This window comes from Struthio camelus, chromosome 11 (genome assembly GCF_040807025.1).
Source record: "Struthio camelus isolate bStrCam1 chromosome 11, bStrCam1.hap1, whole genome shotgun sequence".
NCBI lineage: Eukaryota > Metazoa > Chordata > Aves > Struthioniformes > Struthionidae > Struthio > Struthio camelus.
In genome coordinates this window covers 7,869,332-7,881,922 of record NC_090952.1, presented here as the reverse complement: position 1 = coordinate 7,881,922, position 12,591 = coordinate 7,869,332, and the positions used below count along the sequence as shown (strand labels likewise).

The window sequence follows — 12,591 nt, the reverse complement described above, 5'->3', positions numbered from 1 at the left end:
ATGAGAACAGTAATTTAAAAAAAATCAAATTTTTAATTTTATGCATGTCATGTTAGTATTTTTAGGACTTTTGCTTGACCGGTAAGCCACCAGAAGCATGTTTCCCCAAAGATGCCACTGCTGAGGGAGATGGCAAATAATCAACTCTTTGCATAGTAATGATTAAACTGACATCTTGCATATGGTAAATGCCATGTATGTTAAAACATGCCCGATAGATAGACAGTTATCATACTTAGTGGCAGTAACCTATCTGCAGCAGTTTTGAGCCTCACTGCATTGTCAAAAATATTTAAAAACTAGGAAATTCTCCTGTACGGTGTCTGTCCATAGGCTAGGTCTGTTTCAGTATGGCCCGGGGGCCCAAGCTGGTGGGGATGTAACAGACGTTGTCTGAGGCATTGCTGGCAATTAAGTTTTGTTTGCAAGTCGCACTGTAATTACTGGATGGGAGGATGGGGAACAGTGTACAAATGGGAGAAATGAGCTGATGGAGTTGGGCTGACTGACAGTAGAGTTAGACTGAGAGAGAACTGCGTGCGATCGGCCTGGGGAGAGAAGACTAAAGATGGGGACTCTTAATTGCTGCCTTCCAGCTACCTAGTGAGTGAGTGGTTTTAGAGAAGACAGAGCCGGGCGCTTTAAGGTGCACTGCGAAGGGTTGAGAGGCCATGGACACTAGTTGTGGCAAAGAAAATTCAGGTTGGGTACTAGGAAAAGATTTTTACAGTGAGGGTGGTGAATGCCTGAAACAGGTTGCCTGTCGAGTTTTGGAATCTCTGTCCTTGGAGATAATCAAAACTGGACTGGAGAAGGCCTCAAGAAATCTGATCTACTAAGTTAGCTCTGCTTGGAGCAGAGGTTTGGACTATGATTTTATGAGAATAAACTGTATTATGTTCTTTTAAGAGGGCGCAAATTTTCCCTTTGTCTTCGGTTTACCTGTGTTTTAATAGATAAATAAGGAATCTTTTCTGTGTTGGAACAGGCTTTGTAGGTAGAGGATTGACGTAGAATCTGTTTTAACCCACAGAATACTTTATTTATCTGAGCTTAAGAGTGAGGGACTTTCAGTCATCGCCTCTTACACAGTACTGTCAGGCATCTAGTTAGTGTTAATTCCGGGACAAGTATATGTTAAAACAACTCGGAGCAAACCTGCTGCAGCCTAATCTTGGTCCACTCTCCGCACGTAGAAAATAAGCAGTAGAAATCATGAATGAGAGGACACCTCGGTTCGTCAGGATTTTGAGGTGTCTTTCCCTAGACTCAATATAGTCACTAGCAGATTTGACTTGTTTGCGTTTGGTTCAGTGAAAAGCAGAAAGAAGGGGGAAAGCCGGGGAGTGCGCTAGAAATAAGGTGCTATCTGGATTCCCTGCAGCTCAGCCAGGGGAGCGCAGAGGATTTGAAGGCAGGTGTCCCATGGGGCTATCCTTGCTGTATCGTGCGCTGCGTTCTGTGCCCCGTGCTGTTGGTTTTGGTGTGTTTTCTATATGAGGCAGCATCCTCATATCCAAATTTGGATATTTGCTCTGAGGATAGCATGTGTAGTTTTCAAAATGTAACTCTTCATACACACGCAGCAAATATGCATACGTTGCGCTTGATACTCTGAAAACAAAAATAAGCAAAGAGAAGAAGTGTGTTGTTCTGGAGTACTTCTTAATGGAAGCAGGGCAGCTCAGAAGTTTGGTAAGTGATACTGCGTTATATTTGCTTGGGCCTTCTCTTCAACTTACACAAATTCAGTGGCAGAACTTCTGAAAGGAGTAATGAAACGGCTGCTAACTTCTTACAGTTGAGAAAGGAATCTCCCTGAGCGGAGTATGCAGTCTTTGTCTGTTTCAGTGTGAAAAATGAATTTCCTTGTATATAAGAGGAAGGAAAATGCGAGTTGTGTATAGTAGCAAGAATAACGTGGATAAAACTGCTGCTTGAAAAATTATGTATTTTTATTAATGAGGAACATTTATTTCTATCCGTTAAGGTACTGATTGCCTTTTTAGTTTATTAATGAAAAACCAGAGGTGTGACTAAGCTATTTTTACGTGGGGATTCCTGATGGAGGCAATAGTTCATATGCCTTGTATGCTTATTGCTGGGTTTACACGTACCAAGTGTTCGTTTTTGTTTTTGTTTTTGTTTGTCTCCTTCCTCCTCCAGGAGATGAAGGAGAGACTAAGTCAAGGGCTGTTCCAATGGAGGAGGAGGAAGATGATGATGATGACGATCCTGAGAATAGGTATGATTCCATCCGTAAGGACTTAAAAAAGATTATAACACACCCTAGGCGTGGGCGCAAACCGGCGCAGCGGAAGAGCAAGCAGGTTGTAAAATCCAGGACTGCCTGCCTTGTAAAGACTCGCTCACAGGCTTCCCGCAAGTTTGAACATGGGGCCAGAAAACAGAGGCCAAAATCCAGAAATGCAAAGAAAGTATTTAGAAGTGTTAACTAACACACCTTGCGTAGGGTGTGTTATAAATGCACTGCAGCACTGTCCATTTTATGTTCCCATTGAACATGTGGGTTTTGTGACAAGTTTTTTCGCTCAGTCAGGTAAAAACCTACTTTTGATAAATGTGAATTTCGACTAGTTACATGAGTAGAAGGTAAAAATTTGCATCTGTGCAATATGCAGTGCTAAAATCTTTATGGATTGAACTTGGTTAATATTGTTACATAATTTGCTTTTTTTTAATTGAAACACCTTTTCTCAATAAAGAGAAAACACAAACGTGGAGAAAACAGTATTGTAGACATTTCCAACTGTTAGTTAAACTGAGTTTTAATCCATTAATGAGTACCTGAAGTCACTTCTGTGACAGTTAAGGCTGTGATTCTACAAGCACTGTGCATAGGCTCAGCTGGTATCAAGGAGACTAATTATACATTAAATTTTAAGTCTTTGCATAGTTATTTTCAGAATTGTGGCCTAAATGTATTGCTTGGGTTTCAAGTTCAATAAAAATGAATTTATGTAAGATATAGTTAGTTCTTTAAGACATGTCATAATTTAATCAATACCATTGTAGTCATTGAAATTAGCCTGGCTAGAAAATGTAAAAGCTTCTTTTCCTAACTAGTGAATGCACAACATAAATAAAGTATTGCTCAGTTACGAGCTGGAGTTTCTTTTTGGAAGTTATTGTAGTTAGACTGAACAGTTGTTCAACAAAATTTTATACAGTATTTCAGAAACTGATTTTTTTGCCATATAGCATATATGGGACCAGCTTCATAGCTTTGCACAATTGCTGATGGAGTCTTTTTCTGCTTCTGAGCCTTACTAGTTTAGAATATGGTCTCTTTGTTTCACAGAGTTGTATGTTTTGATATGTGACTGAAGTAAATTTTAAAAACGCTACTTTATATCCTTTACGGGCCTCAGTTTGGCATCAAAATGTTGCTGATGATATAGTTCTTGCCTGTTTTCAGTCATAAAATTTAATGAAGTAATTCAGCTTTTAAAGAAAGATGCTCTTTAGGGACTTACAGCACAGGGTCATAAGCAGAACGTGTAAACATTGGTAATACAAGATTTTTAAAAAGATGCTTTAATTTTAGTCCTGTTTTGATTTTTTTTTCTTTTTTTCTTTTTTTATTCTTTTTTTTAAAGTGTTTATGGTTGATAACTTAGCCAATAGTTTTGTCAAATTCAATATTTACAGTACAAATGGGAACTGACAGGTCTTCATTATTTAGTTTTAAGAGCTATATTGGGAAATGAGTTAACCCAATTGGTAACGATCAAATCAGTAATACTAAATTATGTTCTAAAAATCAGTTTCTGTAATTTGTTTTTAAGCTGAATCTTTGTTGACGTTTTTATTTAGCGAATATTTTGAATATATATTTCTGAGTTGGGGAGGTGTTTGTCAATGAGTAGATTTGTCAACCTTCAGACATGTTAACTGGTAACTGCAGTCTGATTTCACATTCAGCATGCGTTGTACTTGGCACCAAAATCAGAGATATAAAGTGTAAAAAGATGGAACAAATTTTGAGAAGTTAAAAGCTTGTTTTCTGTTTACTCAACACAAAGTGTTTAAATAGTTTACCTACTCTTCAGATAAGTTGCCTATTTTCTTCCAGGCCAAAGAAGGTACGTAGTACCTGCTGGGTATTTGTAGTGTGGGAACTCTCATGTTTGCAAGTCTCTAGTTTAGATGTTCTGTTATTTGCATTCCTTTGGATGTGCATGACATGAATATTAGTAGTCTTGAAATCATCTTTGCCAAAATGCAATATCCAAGTGGGTCATAATATGACAGACAGTGCTGTATGCTTTCATCTTATGTTGTGTAATTATCTATTATTGGTCCTTCTGATCTTTTAAATGGTACTGTTTAATGTTTGCAGCAGTTTTGTTCATTAAGAAGTACATAGTGTATTTAATGCGGAATGCCTTTAAGTATTTGATGGATGCAATAAATTTTTGTAAAACATTTTTCTTGTCCAAGCATTTAATTTAATACAACTCTGACAGCTTGAAAATCAGACTGTTTCGACAAAGACAGTACAGTATTTAGAACAAGGTGTTTGGCAGTTTTGACTAATTATTTTTGTAACATGTATGACATTTCATTCAAACATTCATCTCTTAAAATATATTTTAAATGGATCTAAATTTTAAAAAATATATCAAAGGCCCATTTAATTCAGTAGTGTTCTAGCTGAAAAAATGGTGCCTTTTGTTAGTCACATACAGATGTCTTTTTCCCCCCCCCTTCCCCCCCTTAAAGGCTTGTTTTGGGCAACTTTATTTTTACCTATAGTTAGTAGGTATTTATGAACACTACGTGTGAGTTGATATCTAATTGGTAATATATTGTGGTAATGAGTATCTTAAATTATGACTATTTTTAAAGAGGAAAATTGTTTTACAGTGCCAGCATTGTCTCATCAAGATTTTTGACAAGCTATAAATGAGTCCATCACATTGGCTCTCTAAAATTCATGAACAGGAATGGTGCAAATTATTGTTTGGACTTAACTCCACATCATGAGAGGCTGCACCTACTATTCCATTTTTACTGAAATGTCTGAAGGATAATTTAACATAGTCCTATACTGTGACTAAGCAACCCTTAGGTAACTTCCAGCTTGCCTACCCCCTTTTTTTTAAATTGTTTTCCTTTAGCATAAGTTAGAGAATATGTTGTAACCAAATCATTTTAAAATGTATGTTTTCAATGTCATTCTTACAAAGGTGAAGCATATTTAAATCCTAATTTATATAAAATTATACGTGTATACTATTGTTTTATTCTGGAGTTGTTTTTATATGCCCTGGTAGAGATTGTGGCCCCGTTCTGCAAGGCACTGTATGAATACATATTGGAAAAATGTCCTTCTTATAAAGCTTGCTATCTGTTTAGATAAGATGGGGTGGGAGTAGGCAGTATGAATTGCTCAAGGTCAAAGTCAGTCAGTGGCAGAAATGAGAATGAAATGCAGGGTTCTTTACTGCCTGAAGTCCCATGCAGAAGATAATACAGCTTTCTGTGTTTTGTATTTAAAGGTTTTTAATAGTATTCAGTTGTTAAATGTGTAAAGAATACACTTTATGTCCTTGACCCCAGTAAATATTACAATGTCTTTAACTTTCATGGGTTTCTTTGGGAAAATGGGAGGGGGGAGTTTTCACACTACCATGACTTATTCTTCTTGGTACTTGCAGTTTGATGTTAAAATAAATATTCTAAAACGTTAAAGCAACAGTATGAAGTTTCTTAGTTTAGGAACCTGTTCACTTTAAATGGATTTACATCTTAAAATAGGAATATGCTATTCTATTTTGAACCACATGTAATTTTAACTTATAACCAATTTCAGGAGCACAGTACTCAATTTATTCTAATTTATATAAGCTGTTTGTTGCATTCGTCATTTGTCAGATGCGTTTACAAGGTGTAAAGTGTTTAGTTCTAATATTATTTACGCTTTTGATTCTGTTCAGTTATGCCGTTACATTAAAAGCAGAAATCTTTTAAATTCTGGACATATCTGAACAGCGTCTTGCATTTTTAGTCGAACTTTATTGCAGTAGAACACACTGAAGACAACGTAGCTGTTTCCACTAAATAAGTAGTTCCATCTCCTTTTGATTCAAAGTGGTTAAATCTTCATCCTAGCTAAAAAGGGTTTTTTTTTTCTATTTCACAAAGGATAGAAGCAATCACTTATCAACATCATTATAAATAATTAATTAGAAACTAATGAGTTTACCAAGTGAGGAGGTTGAGATGATTGTTGGTATGAAGGACAATGGCTATTAATAGGGAAATAGCAGCGTATTTTGGCTATGAATAATAGATTTTGTGCATGGATGTTTTTTTGAAGTAAATAATACCTTCATTATTAGATTTTTTTCGTTAAACATATTTTATAAGAAAGTAAAGAACAAATACAAATCCTTGCTTTCTCTTGTTAAACCAAAGTCCGCTTTTGTTTTAAAAAAAGCTTTTTTTTTAAGATGACTTGTGCTAAAGGTGAGTATCATTATCCAAATTCAGGTTTTGTTGACTTTACTAGTATTACCGGGGGTGATATGAAGTAACGTGCAGTATTACTAGACAGTACTTTCAGGATTAAATTTTAAATTTTTGCAAATCTTCTTAGCACTGCTACTTCACTGTCCAAAGCAAGTTTGATCATGATGATGTTGTTTTTAAAATATGAAAAGTGGCCAAACTGCTTCTGTCTGCATTTCATGGAGTAGGACTCAAGGTTGATAGTTCATATTCAAAGCTTTTTAAAAGAAACCAACTTGTGACCTTCCAAGCAGTTTTATTCTGAATAAAATGTTCTTCAGAGCATAAACAGATGGAAGCAATGCAATGCAGTCTTCACTTCTAATAGAAGGAGCCCTTTGCTCCTGTTGCCATTGTACTTTTTTTTTTTTTTTAATACCTTATATGAGTCCCTTTCCTAAATCCTCTGAAAGGGCTAATGCAAAAACTGACAGAAGAGGATGTTACTTGATCTATGGACTTTAAGTTTTCATTGGGTTTACAGTGTGATCTGTTGATGTATGTGGAATTAAAAGCTCGATTCACCAAAAGTATTGCATTTGAATCAGGACGGTGTTTCTTTAGAAAGTCATTTTTCAGAAAAAAAAGAAGTTTGTTTTGGATGCTGACAGTTTGTGATTCATTGAGCAATCTAAAAAGGCTCCGTGCTGTTGACTAACCCATTTTACTTCCGTCTTTTAATAATAACTGAACACACATTAGCTGTGAAATCTTGGTGGGAGATGTCAAAATGTATTAAAAGATAGAAAATACAGTATGAAGTGTAATTAAAAATGTCTTGGGAAAGTTCCCTTTGCAAAGTTCTTTTGTTTTATGGATACTTTAATTTTCTAGTGCGTAAGAAGCCGTACTTAAAAGATAATTGTTCCTACGCGTACTCCAAGTGAAGCCTAGGTCGTGGTTCAGTTTCATGGGTCCTGAACTACTGTTTTGACTTCCCATTCTGAACTATATACATACAATATGCGCTAATTCTCCTGGAAAGCAGGACAGACCAGATCTGACCTAGGAAAGAAAGAAGTTTTTCATTTAATATTGAAGACTATGGAATGAAAAGTATAATATTTCTAATATTTATATGAGGAAGGCCTGGTTTCATTCTTTCAGGATTTTTTCCCCTGGAAGAAGGGGAAAAGAGTTCTCAGATAAGTCCGCTATTTTCCTGTGCATTTGACACATCATTTCATACTTTCCCTTGGATGTATTTTCATGTTAGATTTTTTTTCTTTTTTTTGTGTTGCAAGAGCATGTAAAGAAATCATTTTTCCATAGTAAGTTTTTGTATGTTAGCTGAAAACATTCTTGTACTGAGATGAAACTGGGAAGCTGAGCAAACAGTTTGCGGGACGGGAAGTAAGAATGTAATTTTTCTATAAAGTTCGGGTCCCATAATGTTCAATAGATTTTTTTTTTTTTAAACGTGTGTGTGTGTGCACGCGCGCGTGTGTGTGCGCGCGTACGTATACATATATATATGTGTGTGTGTGCGTGTGTATTTTGCTATCATTGCCATAAGGCGAGTGCTTGCAGATATTTGAGGGATTCGGTGTGTTTTTTTTTCCCCAGGCACTTATTAGCAGTTCTTCTTGAGTCATCATGAGTTGCATCAATTCCTACAGCATCTCTTTTGCAGTAGAGTGGGCCCACTATGTAGATGTAGGGTAATACTCATTTTTTTTTCCTTTTAGTTCACAGAGTCTGAATTGTGTGAATTAATGGATCTTACAGTAATCTTCTTCTCTATGCTTAGAACAAATGCATTCAGTGATAATCTGTTTTAAAAACTACTGCTGTTTAAAATCATGTAGATTCAATGCCTCAGGAAATTAGGGCACCTGAATCCCATTGATTAAAATCAATTAAGCTTGGTAACATTTTTTCTTGGATGGTTTGAGTATTAGGATTTGGTCTGCAGCATCTTCACGTTCTTGTTACCATTAGAATTCAAGTAGACACCTATGCCTGAACTCATGAGGAGAGATGAGTGGGGAAGAATTGAACAAGTAGCAGAGGAAAAAAATGGGTTTACTTTGTTGAAATGTTTAAAGCTGTACAGTTTATAGCTATTTCCAGTCTTGTAATGTCTGAAACTGCTTTTTTAAGAAGCATTATAAAGATCAGCTTTCTAAAAGCAGGTTAACATGTTACATTCGACATGAGATTTTGCTGAAATATCCTGTCTTATCACCATGATTTTTTCATCGTGTTTTTTTGTTCAGCTTTCAACACTGTTTTTGAAGTTCTGAATGGTATTACATTTATTGTTCATAGATGTGCTTGAACAATGGAATACATAGTTTTTTCTGTTTTGCTTCAAAGAATTGCCAAGAAAATGCTTTTAGAAGAAATCAAAGCCAATCTTTCCTCTGATGAGGATGCGTCTTCAGATGAAGAGTCAGATGAAGGAAAAAAGAAAACTGGAAAGCAAAATGAAAACCCAGGAGATGATGGTGAGCACCAAAAAGCAGCTGGAAAAAAGTGGTGCTATAGTGTCTGTCATAATTTCAAATATCACATAGTGAAAATTGTACTTAGTAAAGTTTCTTCAGTTTCAACAAAAAAATAAACTAGCTGATGTTGATAGCTGGTTGCCCAATAGAGGTCAGTGTGTATGATCATAAGGGTTATTATTGCTAACTCCTCTGCAAGTGTGTTTTTGCTGCTGCTGTTGTTAATGGTCAGATTTTGTAACCAATCCAAAAGTCCTAGGGATGTGTGAAGAATAGTGTGTAAAGAGCGGTAGGACTTGCAAAAAGCTCAGGAACAATATGACTAACAGGCACCGTTGTTGCTATGCACAATCCAGATGATCAGACAGTGTAAAATGCTTACACTTGGAAGGTAAAACTGTATGTTATTGTCCATAATTTCCTGAAAAAGCACAAAAAGTAGCCAAAATTAAATCTGAATTTAATTCTTATTAAATTTAAATAAGAAAATAATTACCAGTGTGCATGTTGCGCTGACTCTTATCTCTGACAGAAGAGAATGAGAAGGAAGATAACTCTGAATCAGATTCAGATGAAGAAGAGTCAAAGAAGCCTAGATACAGACACAGGCTGCTGAGGCACAAGCTAACTGTGAGTGACGGGGAGTCTGGCGAAGAGAAAAAGGGGAAACCCAAAGACACAAAAGAGGGGAAACGCAGAAATAGAAGGAAAGGTACATGATCTAAACGTTTGTGTCACAGAAAATATTTGTTTCTATAAAACAGGTCCAAAGCATGCCAGAATGGAGATCGATAGTAAACTCTGTAATTTTAAAATATCTATATAAACTTCCTCACGTACTAAATCTAAAATTCCCTTATCTGTGTTTGAGAACTACTTCTGTTTAAGATGTGAACGATGACTGCAACTGGTAACAGCTCTCTCCGCTTAGTGTAGCCTCTGAATTGGGTTAATCTTGTTAAGTTTTGACTACTAGCCTTGAATAACCGAGCTAAACCCGGTATGACTAATTTATGAAAACCAATTTCCCCCTTCCCTTAATGCGGTTTCTCTTTTCCTCGGACTGTTAATAGGCTGTTGCGCCACCAGAAAATTTCTCCACCGTAGAATTTAAGTGCCGCGAGCTTTAGCTGAACGCCAGATGGCACTGCGAAGCGATGCTTGCCTTTTCTCGTTCGCGTTGTCACCTGCCAGAGCAAAGGATGCCTGCCCTAGGCTTTTCCCACCCGGGGCAGAGGAGGGGAGCGGTAGTGCAGGCGAACGCTGGCCGCCGCCTTGGTCAGCGTAGACGTCTTGACAGCGTTTCAGTGGCGGTGGAAGGGAGGGTGTATGCCGCACAGCGTGCGGTGAAGGTGTACTTGTCTCTTTTTAGCATTGCAGCAATGCTCGCCGTGTCGTGCTCGTTAGCAGCGTTCGTAGGCCAAAAGATGCAGTGTAGTTTGTTTAATGTATTTCCCCGTGAAAATCCTCCTTTTTGTCTGAAGATTCGTATTCATGCTGTTCTTCCCTTATGGAGTTTTAACTCTACCAATAATGTTTCTTTTGAAAAATTAGTTCTGAATACGGTGGCAGTGTGCAAATAAGGTGTGGCCGGACTAATTCTCAGGATGCTTTAGCAATAAGTCTTGTCAATGACGTTGCTCCCAAGTAGAGCGATACAATGGGTTTTTTTTTTTCAGCTCAGTGTTTTATTAACGTTTATTAACATATTAACGTTATTAACATTCTCGCCGAGTATGTAAAACAATCCGTGTTTGAAGTCTGCAACTCATAAAACAATTCAGCTTTCCAGCGTGTTCAAAGTCAAACTGAAATTATAAAAGTGCTAAATAGCATGCTGTTTCTAATTACCTATAAATGCCAGTGATGACTCCTAAAAGTAGTTATGAAAATATTGCTAATGCTGCTGTTTGAGTGTATTTTTAATTGTCCTTTCAGTCAATTTTAAATTTGCACTACCTGAAGCAATTTCAAGCCACGAATGCAGTAGTTTAACTGCACGTGTTGTTAGTAAATTAGCGTTGTTTTCGTGAACCGTGAAGAGTGATTATAAAAATAACATTTGCAACAAAAGCTTCTGTTTAAGTAAAAATCATCTTATGCTTTCTGCAGAGTTCTGTGCTGTTCCTCGTTGTGTTCTCCCTCACACGCAGTCTTTGAAACGTGAAGCTTTCTCATAGAATGCTTTCCATCATTTGCTTTTGAATTGTACTTAGATGTATACATATATAGAAAGATCTTAAGTCTTTTGAGCCTAACACGCCATTTGTAAGGACTCAGCTAGTGCTTGCATGTTACCTTTTCTGCTCTGGACTCCTTATATTGCTGTCACTTCTGCTTGATATATTTAGTCGTTCCCATACTTCTTGAAATGAACTGCTGCAGTCATTTTTGATCTTAAGGAATATGTCGTATACTTAGAAAATAATGTTGCTTCCTTTACCGTAATATTCAATATGAAATCATCTTTTATTTTTGAAGTGAGCAGTGATGATTCAAATGACTCAGAGTTTCATGAATCTGCAGTTAGTGAAGAAGTGAGTGAATCTGAAGATGACCAACGTCCGAGAACAAGGTATAAATAAAACATAACTATGCTTGTGTTTTGTGTTTGGTTTTTGTTTTAATGGTATGATTTAGGCAGTGAAAAGGTAAAATTAATGTATCTTTACTGACTTAAGAGACCTAGAATCAGTCTTTAAATCCTTTGATACTTCTTACATTAAATTTTCATGTCTGCTAATTAACTTTGCAGCAACTGAAAGAATTTCGTATTTATACCAGAGTTTGTGGTACGTGGCTGTTTGGTGAGCCAATAGGGAAAACAGATTAGCGAAAAATGACCCTTTTTTTTGCCAATTATGCCAATCAAGGAATGGTGGATTCCAATAAAAAGATAATACTTTAAATTTTTGAGATTCTTTGGGGTTGTCTGGAGTAGATTGTTGCTGTGTGTGTGTCCTGTGAGGTCAGGGGGAGGAGAGAATTAGAAAGTACACGGTTGCTTGCATGAAAGGAGTAGTTTTTCTGTTGGTTAGCAATGTATTTCGTGTAATTTTTTATCATTGTCCATCAGTCAAGCAAAGAATTATCTTTGTTTACCATGGGACTGCCTTTTTTTAACATAGATCTGCCAAGAAAGCTGAGGCAGAAGAAAACCAGCGCAGTTACAAACAGAAAAAGAAACGAAGGCGTATAAAGGTTCAAGAGGATTCTTCAAGTGAAAATAACAACAAGGTACTATATTGTGCTTTAAGTTAACTAAATGGGAAAAGGAGTTCCTGTTTCTTATGCCAACTGGTTAGGGACTTGGGCATCTGGAACAGCTCTGTCCAAAGGATCAAGCAAGTTATAGTTGAATAAATGCGCCACTAGATCAGACAAAGTTTTTTATTTAATGTATATTTTATATGATAATATTTAATATATTAATATTCAGTATAAGTCATTAGTTAGTATTGTATGATAACAGTACCTTTAGTACTGCTTTGTGCAGGTGAAGTTATCCTTAGTATCTCAGAATACAGTGTAATTAAGGTGGTACCTCTGTTATCATACTGACTAACTTGTTTAAAAAAAAGCATCTTTTTTCTGCGAGCTAAAT

General features: G+C 36.4%; 1 protein-coding gene across 5 annotated transcripts in view; it reads left to right on the top strand.

Annotated features, from left to right (window-relative positions):
* ATRX (ATRX chromatin remodeler) overlaps positions 1–12,591 on the top strand; it is an 88,375-nt gene that overhangs the window by 29,615 nt on the left and 46,169 nt on the right. For 3 of the 5 annotated variants that reach the window (XM_068956587.1, XM_068956589.1, XM_068956590.1), the window contains 5 exons: positions 2,167–2,245; positions 8,857–8,987; positions 9,520–9,699; positions 11,469–11,562; positions 12,116–12,224. In XM_068956587.1, coding sequence (XP_068812688.1) covers positions 2,167–2,245; positions 8,857–8,987; positions 9,520–9,699; positions 11,469–11,562; positions 12,116–12,224 — 593 coding nt within the window. The remainder of the gene's footprint in view (positions 1–2,166; positions 2,246–8,856; positions 8,988–9,519; positions 9,700–11,468; positions 11,563–12,115; positions 12,225–12,591) is intronic. The other 2 variants (XM_068956588.1, XM_068956591.1) reach the window with 1 other exon arrangement.